At 34.5% G+C, this 9,742-nt stretch overlaps 1 protein-coding gene across 1 annotated transcript; it reads right to left on the bottom strand.

Annotated features, from left to right (window-relative positions):
• Nucleotides 1-3,154: 3,154 nt before the first annotated feature.
• LOC102660859 (F-box protein At3g56470) lies at nucleotides 3,155-8,379 on the bottom strand. The gene is made up of 2 exons (XM_026123746.2): nucleotides 8,329-8,379; nucleotides 3,155-4,753 (listed from the first exon to the last, which is right to left on the bottom strand). Exon 2 carries the CDS (start codon nucleotides 4,750-4,752, stop codon nucleotides 3,337-3,339), a length of 1,416 nt encoding a protein of 471 aa, XP_025979531.1. The 5' UTR covers nucleotide 4,753; nucleotides 8,329-8,379; the 3' UTR covers nucleotides 3,155-3,336.
• Between the last annotated feature and the right edge of the window lie 1,363 nt (nucleotides 8,380-9,742).

Here is a 9,742-nt window from a genome sequence, read left to right on the forward strand (position 1 = left end):
ACCTAGCTCAACTCGCCAGTCAAACTGGCGAGTCCAATGTGCACGGCTTCTGCTCTTCTGTTGTGCGCCTGCAACCCTCGGAACTCCCCTAGCTCAACTTGCCAGTCAAACTGGCGAGTCCCACCTACCTCAAATTGCTAGTAACACTGGCAAGACCAGTGCTAGCTGTCATCCCCAGCCCGAACTCGCCAATGCCTTCTAGGATTTGCATGGATTTTACGTAAAAAATGACACCATGTAGGAAATAGTTTGAAAAGTGCCCCATTTGCGGAAATAGTTTGTAAAACAAACCCTTTTTGGAAAATTAGCCGGGTGTGGCTTCCCCCAACGAGTGCATGTGAGGATGATATGGGCCAACAAGACTCCGTTACAGGAAGAGAGAGAAAGAGAGGGCACATGGCTAGCACATGAGGAGAGAGAGAGGGATTTGGAAATTTTTAAATTGAAGCTTCTTTTGGAATCTGATTCGGTTCTTCTTTCATTGCAGCTACGGCAACGAACGTCATAACGCTTCACTCATTTATTTTTTTATTTTAAAAAAAAATCTGAGCATCGTCGGGATAGGACACTAGTAAAGTACATGCAAGGTAACCATTCCAAAAACGAGAGGTTAGAAAGAGTCAACATCACAAAACCAGAACCACAATGAGTGAAAATTGTAGAACAAAACAGACAAATATTAAGTAACATTAAAATTCAAGGTTAAGCTTCCCCTCCCATTTTCCCTCCCTAAACTAAAGTCACACACAATTAAGAAAAAAAATACCACTGCGTTGTGAAGATTTTGACAAAACAAGACGCAATTTTGATGTAACAAATATTTTTAAAAAATAGAGTGAGAACTTGAAGCTCGAGACATGGACAAGCGTGTTTCAAAAATACTAAAGTTTAAATATATTTTTCGTCCTCGTAAATATGAAAATATTTAGAATTTATCCATGTAAAATTTTGAATATATTATTCCTTCTCATAAAATTGAAATGTATATCATTTTTTAACTTGAACATGATAAATTCGAACCTATAAAGATAACATTTTACATCAGTTATACATATAACAAATGTAAATATGATGTTTTTTACATCGATTATCTATATAATCATGTACAGAGTTATGTTGTAGGTTCTAATGTTTGAACCTTACTTTGAGCTAAAAACAACACATTTAAATTTTATAAGGATAAAAAATACACTAAAAATTTTACACATACAAATTTTGAATACTTTCATATTTATGAGGACAAAAAAACACATTTTAATCAAATAACAAACCTATGAGAAAGGTGAATGATCACTAACTAACTTGGCACATGCATCTTCTTTCACACTTATTAAGGAATTAGTTATTTTCATTAGAAGTGACTCCCAACAAAAAATTGAACATTTTTCTTAAGTTATTCTTTATTGGAACTTGATATTAAGCATAATTTTTTTTATCTTATTAAATGAATGATATTTTGAAGGTAGTCTCAATAAATAAGGCATTGGTAATTGAGATTTACTTATATTTGAAACCAAAATACAAGAATCTTTTGCTATATATGCTCGAGACCCGAGGGAGTAAGAAAAAAACATGATAAACTAAGAAACTTAGTTAATTACATTTAATTACATCAATTTTAATTAAAAAGTAATTTTTTTTCGAACTTATCCTTTATTGGAATTTGATATCAAGGATAAGATTAATTGAAGCTAACACCTCAATTAAATGAAAGATATTTTAAAAATAATAACATAAAATAAAATAAAATTAATTGAAATTTTATTATATTTTAATAAAAAAATGTGTTTTTTCTTCTTATATGTAATACTCGAGGAAGTCAGCACTAGGCATAACCAGAAAGAAACGTTCTGAATGCGAAGAAGTTGAACCAAACCAACTAATATTAATACTAAATATTTAATATATTAAAATAAAAATAAGCTCACCTAAAAATTAAGGCCGGGCCCATGTTAGGGTTTTGTATTGGCACCAATTGATTTCTATTGGCATCACTTATTATTTTATTCTGTCAAAAATACACTGAGCCCTAATGGAAACCCCTTTATGTTGAGTATTATACAAAATGGAAATGTGTTCCCATTTTATAGAGGGTTATGCTTTCCATATACAAAACAAAACACATTTCCATATTTGTAACTTTCCGTTTTATTAGATATTTAAAATTTCAAGAGGTTAAATTAGAAAATAAAATTGGGAGAAATTGAATTCTGATTTGATTTCCCCCTGTTATTCTTCTTTAAGACACTTATATTCATAATATGGTCGAACACTAAATGTGAATAAAATTATCATGTTATGAATAATTAACCCCTTCCACTAAACTCAATCCTCATTGATAGTTCATATAGTACAGTGTTAGAAAATTTTAATTATAGAAACTTAGAATAACTTAAATCATTACGGTTGAAGTATGAACTATACCTGTTAGAATAAATATTTTAATTTAGAAGGAATTTATATTTTTAAGTTTTGAAAATTTTTAGACCCTTAAGAAGTAAATTTTAATGAAAAATTAGAGTTTTTTTTTTGTCTTAGGTGTGAGACCATGAGTGTCCCCTAATCTTGCCGTATGTCACTATTGTTGACTTAAGAAAATTTTACACACAGAAATAATCAAACACATATTCTCCTACTAAATAGATATATGCGAATGCAATGAGACCTTACACTATTATGTCAATTTGATGAATTGGAGATTCAAATTTAATATACTCTCTCTCTATATATATATATATAAGTAATTGGAGATTTAAATTTAGTATACTACATTTTAACATGAATAGTGATTGATAAGGGGATCTAACTCAGTTGAGTAAAGTGTATAAATGTTATAAACTCTCTGGTACTATATTCAGTTCCTATGGATAAAAAAAATATGAATAGTGATTGAGATTATTGACTGTATTTTTAGAATGACATTAACTAGTATATATACCTTGTTTTGAAAAAATGACATGTATCTTCCTTTTAATTGTAAATTTTCTTGTCTTTATAATAACTTCTTTTTTTATCCATCAGTTTATCTATATATAGCCGGTGAATAGGGAAGCACCGCCACCTGCAGATTGAGTATAACGTATATGGTGGCAAAAAAGTCGCCAGTATTGGTTAATATTTAAACTTGATGATAAACATATCAAAAGAATGTATATAAAAAAAGTTAAGTCTACAGATGAAGATTGAAGAGTAGTTGTGCATGTGTTCGGTTTTTCTTAATTCTTACACAAAAAGGCTTCTCAACACTTCATGAGCATATTCTAAAACACCAAATAGGTTCACATATACACATGCATAACACATCTATTTGCCAGTTAGCAACATACGGTACTGAGATTAACTGCTTCCTTCTGGAGGAATATTTCTATAACACCACCATGAAGGTGCAGTAAACCAGGTGTATGTCCAATGGTCTATATCACCATGGAAGCAAAACGGCTCGCCATCCTCATTGCCAAGCCTGAAAATGCCCCAATTGCTTACGTCAGTCCTATTGGCGCCAAAACGGGTTAATATACCTTTTAAATGATCAGAATCCCATTCATTCCACCAAGGAACAATTGGATCATTGCAGAAAAAAATGCTGTTTCTAATTCCAGCTCCAAGTTCCATTGCAGAGAAGGATGTTGAGGAACATTTCCCCAAAAATATCATTTGATCCCCCAAATCCTCAACCTTCTTCCAAGATAATTGACAAAAGTCCAATGAATATACCTCGAATTTTAGGGTCTCAAGCACCGCATCTTGTTTGGTACTAAAATATCTACAAACAAGCAAAAGCTCCCCACAAGACTCCACAAGATATCTTAAAATTTGATAGTCATGATGATTGTGTAATATAATCCCTTCTTGTAATATCTCAGGCCTTTGTACTTCAAGAAACTGTGTTTCTATCTTGGACTGTGTTCCAAAATCATCATCACCTTTGCTAATGCTAGAGTAGATACTTCGAACATCAATTTGCCATATATTAAATCCATCAGCCAGGAGGTAAAAGCTTCCATTACAAAATACAGCATCCTCAAATGGCTCACCCGTTAGTTTATGTTTACGCCATGAATTTGCTCCTGGGACCCAAAAAGCCAGCTCACAGTACTGGCTGTGTAGAAGCATGCAAATAAAGTTATTCTCAGAGGGAAGCCCTGAATGCACCATCTTGTGGTAAAAGTTCCATATTAAAGGGAGACTAATTTGGCGTCCTGAAAATGGATTCAACAAGTTAACTTCAAGATGGAAATTGTCAATTTTTTTTACCATAATTAACCAATCACAAAATGATCCCCAACAATACTTTCCATATGCCTCTGATAACTCCAACTCCCAAACACGATTCTCCAATATACTGATACAAGTTCTAATCTCTTTGTTCTGCTGATCTGACACCAAGAGCCAAGGAAATCCATGCCTTTGCCACCTAGGAAGTTCTTCACCAAGAACTCTATTCCAACTTGTACAAACTTTGCTGATTGATAAGCAATCGATAAAGGTCAGTCTTTCAGCAACCATCTCAAGTATACCTCGAGGGAGACTAGACCAATCTGCAAAGTTTTTCTTTTTCAATTCTTTTTTTCTTCTGTGTATTTTTTTTCTACATTTGACACTAAATCTTCTCCTGACTGCTTTCAACGGCAATGAAGGGATACTTGACCAATCCTCATAGTATTTCTTTCTCAAGTTTCTTTTTTTATTTCTTCTTTTCATCCTTTTGGCAACAATTTTTGTGATGATAGCTTCCCACAGTAATGAATGCATCCTGCATGATGTTTATAACTAAATGAGACATCAAATATATTGTTTACAGAATTTAGGTGGGAAAGAGAAAGAAATAGAAAGACAGAGAAAGAGGGAAAGAGAGAAGATACATAATAGAGAGGACAGAAGGAAAGAGAAGAGAAACAAAGACGTCAAGGAAATGTGCACTGCACTATGTGATTATCATTCAGTCTCTCTAAAATACAACAGACCTGCCTTATCTATAGACAGCTACCTAACAACCATAAAATAACAGTAGTTGACTAAAACTAACTAACTACTTGACATCCCTTTTCTTTTTATTTACTTATCAATACCCTTTCCCCAAAAGAAGACCCTTGCCCTCAAGGGTCATGCATTTCAAACACAGGAAATTGTTGTTGAAACTTGAATAGAGGAACCCATGTAGCCTCCTGATCAGGTAAACCACACCACTATACCAAACTTCAGTAATAATAAGACCCTTCTTCCTTCCCATACGTATGTTGAGAATCTTTTCAGGAAACATAGAACTAGGTATGACTGGCCAATCAATGGGAGGATGCCTCTGCTTAACAGAGGGGTCTGGGCATAACTTGAGTACAGAGACATGAAATGCTGAGAAGATTCAAGAGTTTTCTGGAAGCTGTAATAGGCAACTGGACCTACCTTTTCCAGAATCCTATAGGGCCCATAGTACCTAGGAGCAAGTTTCTCAGAGTTTCTTGCTGTTGCAGAAATCTGTCTGCATGGCTGAAGCTTCAGAAACACCCACTGACCAATCTGAAATCCCCTATCAGACCTTCTTAAATCTGCCTTTTGCTTCATCATGTTTGCGGCACAATGTAAGTTATGTTTAAGAACTCCCACCATTGCTTCCCTTGCTGCAAATGTTCTGTCAAGTGCATCTACCACTGAATTCCTTGGGAGATAGGGAATGTGCAGTGGTGGTTTTTGACCATACAAGAGCTCATGAGGGGAATGTGGTATTATACCACCATTCAGCAAGAGACAGCCACTTACTCCATTCTTTTGGATTCTCCAACACATATACCTCGAGTAAGTCTCCAAGCACATGTTAAGGACTTCAAATTGCCCATCTAATTGAGGATAATAAGAAGATGATTTCAGTTCAATCCCCAATTCAAGAACAACTTCCAAAAATTACTCTCAAACACAATATCCCTACGCTTAACCAATAGCAGCATGAACATTTGCCCTTCCACAATATCTTCAGGATGTATCTTTTTAGATTCCACCAATTGGCATTCATTTGGTGGCTTGGGTTTAAGTTTAAGCATTTTTCCATTGTACGAAAAGTACATGGCAAGTGCATCATAGTCCTCAAATGCATTATTGATTCTTTAAGCCATTTCAATCCCAATACCATATCATATGTAGGAAGCTCCATTACTCTCAAACCAAATGTAAAATCTTCACCCTGCATTCTGCATTTAAAATTCTTCCACAGTTAACACTACCAGAAGCCATAAATTCTGTGCTCTTGATCAACAGCTTCCTCTCAGCTTGTCGCTATAGTGTGATTTCTAGCATGCGTGCCAAACTGCGAACTTCTCTCATGGTTCTTGGCTTCAATAAGCGAACTGGGCCAGCATATTCTTCTTGCAGACCAGTCAAATAAGCGTCAACATGATAGTCTTCAGATACGTGGAGTTTACAAGAAATCGCATCAAACTCATCATTAAAATCTGCCAAGGTGCCTTGCTGAATCTTCCGTGAGGGCCTCATGTGAAGGTCCAAAATGACCTTCAAGGCTTCAACATACTTGTCCCAGCTTGGGTCTTCACCTTCCCATAGCTGCTCATAAGCTTGGTGCCATTTGAATGCTCTATCATCTAGTCCCATGCTTGCCATCTTAACCTTCATGCCATTAGGGGTTTCATCCAGCTCAAAGAATCTTTCACACTTGAGTATCCAAGCAATAACATCTCCCCTCTGAAATTTTGGGAATACCGTCTTTGTAAATTGTTGGCAGCCGATACTCCCTTCTATTAGAATCATGTCTATCTCGAAAGTGATCTAGATTGTGTGTACGATGATGCCCATTTCTTTGATTATTTTCAAGATTGATGGAAGCATTATCCCTTTTGCGCATTAGCCCTTGAAGCAGATCAGAAATGCCCTCCACGGACCCACCATGTCTGATAGTGCATCAATCTTTGCAAGCTTTTGCTCTATTTGAACAAATCTTTCTTCCATTTCACGCATCACTGTCTGTGATCTTATTTCTGTGCCCATGAATGAAAAGATTCTGGTCTAGTGGCCGTAGACAGCCAGCTCTGAATACCAACTGTTATAGGATTTAGGTGGGAAAGAGAAAGAAACAGAATGACAGAGAAAGAAAGAGGCAAAGAGAGAAGAAAAGGAATAGAGAGGATAGAAGGGAAGAGAAACAAAGAGCTCAAGGAAATATGCTCTGCACTATGTGATTATCATTTGGTCTCTCTAAAATACGACAGACCTGCCTTATTATAGACAGCTACCCAATAACCTAACAGCCAAGAAACAACAGTAGCTGACTAAAACTAACAAACTGACATCCCTTTTCTTTTTATTTACATATTATATACAATGAAAGATTAATATCAGATTAGTCAGCCTTAACAATTTTCTTAGGATGGAAGCTTGTACTAGGCTTAATGGTTTTGGAGAAAAGACTGGGCTGATTAAATTATCGCTATTTATTTTTCCAAGAAATAAATGATGTGCTAATACCTCCCTACAACTACAAATCCTCAGAAAACAGACAGAATGTATACAATGTCGTATAAGCTATCCAAATGAAATTTAGCAAGAATGACAAATCAAAAGATGAAGGAAGGACAAAAGCAATCAGAAAAACAATTTATGAAACTATCTGTCCTTACGTTCTCCCACATGATGACTTGTTGCAAAGTAATACAAGTCAAAATAGGTATACTCATGAGAACATTTTTGTGAGAGGAACCAATAGAATTGTCAGAATATATGGAAATATTAAAAAAGGCCTTATCATATCTTTCTTAGATTATCTTATAGGATTGGTTTCCGTGATTCCTCATTATCTCATAACAGGATTGATTACTATATTTACTTATCTTATCATGATTTGTTTCCTCAATTAGTCATGATAGTGATAGCAGCATTACCCGGGTAGTGGATACAGAGTTTTTCAATAATCTAGGTTACAGCTACATTAATTTAAATTTAAAAATATACATATTTATATAAGAAAAAAAATTATATAAACATGATTGTGCAAAAGAATTCAAATAAGTATAAATATATCTCCAATCACATTAAAAATTCTCTTTGTCCTAGAAAATAAGGGCACATTTCCTAAATACCATCCTACATCGATAGGCCATGTTGCAATTCAGAATTCACAAATAAACATGATCCTCATTGTACTAGCGTAGAACCCACAAACCAAGAACTGCAAGGATTTGCACATAAATCACAATATTCTGTTTAAACATTGATAATATACCGACGTAGGGCATGCATCAAACAGATTATTTATCAGTTATCACCCAGGACCAGGAGTAGTCATATAATTAAAATATACATTTCAAAGTGAGAAATCGACACACGTACACGCGTAAGAGGAGAAAACCTTTAACAAAAAACACAAACCCGTGAGAGAGTTGAATGATCACTAACCTGTACCTGTAGCTGTAAGTTCGCACGATGTTCCATCACAAGAAAGAAACGTTCCGACTTCGAATACGCAGAAGCTGACCTAGAAATTGATGCTGGGCTTAGTTCAAACACAATCCATGTTAGGCTTTTCGCTTTGTGCACCTAGAATTCTGTTTGTGCACCCAGCGTATTTTTGAAATTCTGAAAATATCCCTAGTTATTTCTTCTTCTTCCTTTTGCCTTCTTCAGTCATTCATTATGTTGCTTTCTTTTCATTCATTGATTCATTCTTGTAAGAGGAGAGGTCCTTTGTTGTTGTGTCAGCTTTGGTCGAGGGTGCAAGTGTTAAGGTGGTTCGTCGACAAGTGGTAGTTGTGTTGGTGGTTGGTGTGACGGTTAATGATAGAGGTAAGGTATTGGAACTTGTCTTTGATTTTTTTTTTTTATAAAACTTACAGATTGATAATCCATAAGTTATATAAAATTTACAAATTAATAATTTGTAAGTTATAACTTACGGATTACCAATTCATAAGAACCATATGAATTTTGGTTTCGACGGATCGATAATCCGTAAGTTCTATTTTTTAAAACTTTTTAAAAATATGTTTTATTGTTTTTAAAAAATAATTAGTATTATTATTTAAAATATTTTTAAATACATATAGTTTGATAAAATAATTTGTTTTAAAATAATTTATAGTTTGAAAGTGGTATTTATTTTAAAATAATTTAGAGTTTTATTTTATTTTAGTCGTTTATTTTAAATTTATTTTTTAAGTCCATGAATGTATGGTGTGGTTAGGGGTCATTTGTTTGTCATTGATTTTGTTTCAATGTTTTGTTAAGATAGACGAAGATAAGTGGATGCATGACAATGTAATATCTGAAGAAGTTGATATGAATGAAGAAAATGAAGATGAACCTGGTGTGTATCAACAAGTTGATTGTTCTGATGCCTTCAATAATTTTTCAGGTATTAATATGATTTTTTGTTGTTAAAGTAAGTAAATGAATGTCCCTTGAAGACTAAATAATTATGGATTGCATTGTAGGTATTTGCTACCCATAATGATGTTTTGCATTGGGATCGATCTGTTAATTATGATATTGGTTTTGTGGCGGTGATTGTGAGGTCAGACACAAATACTAATATTAGAGGAAGAACCTCATTCGTTTTAATTGGTTGTGAAAGAAGTGGTGACGTAGCTCCATGTGGAGCTTGTAGGCCTTGGATCTTCTTCACCAATGGAGTCTTTTGCTTCTTGATGATGAATGGCAGCAGAATGGAGAAGGAAGAAAGATGATTGGAGATGCCACTTCAAGGATAACATGAGTCAAGAAGAAGCTCACCACCATAGGAAGCCAT

Source organism: Glycine max, chromosome 9, assembly GCF_000004515.6.
Source record: "Glycine max cultivar Williams 82 chromosome 9, Glycine_max_v4.0, whole genome shotgun sequence".
Taxonomy (NCBI): domain Eukaryota; kingdom Viridiplantae; phylum Streptophyta; class Magnoliopsida; order Fabales; family Fabaceae; genus Glycine; species Glycine max.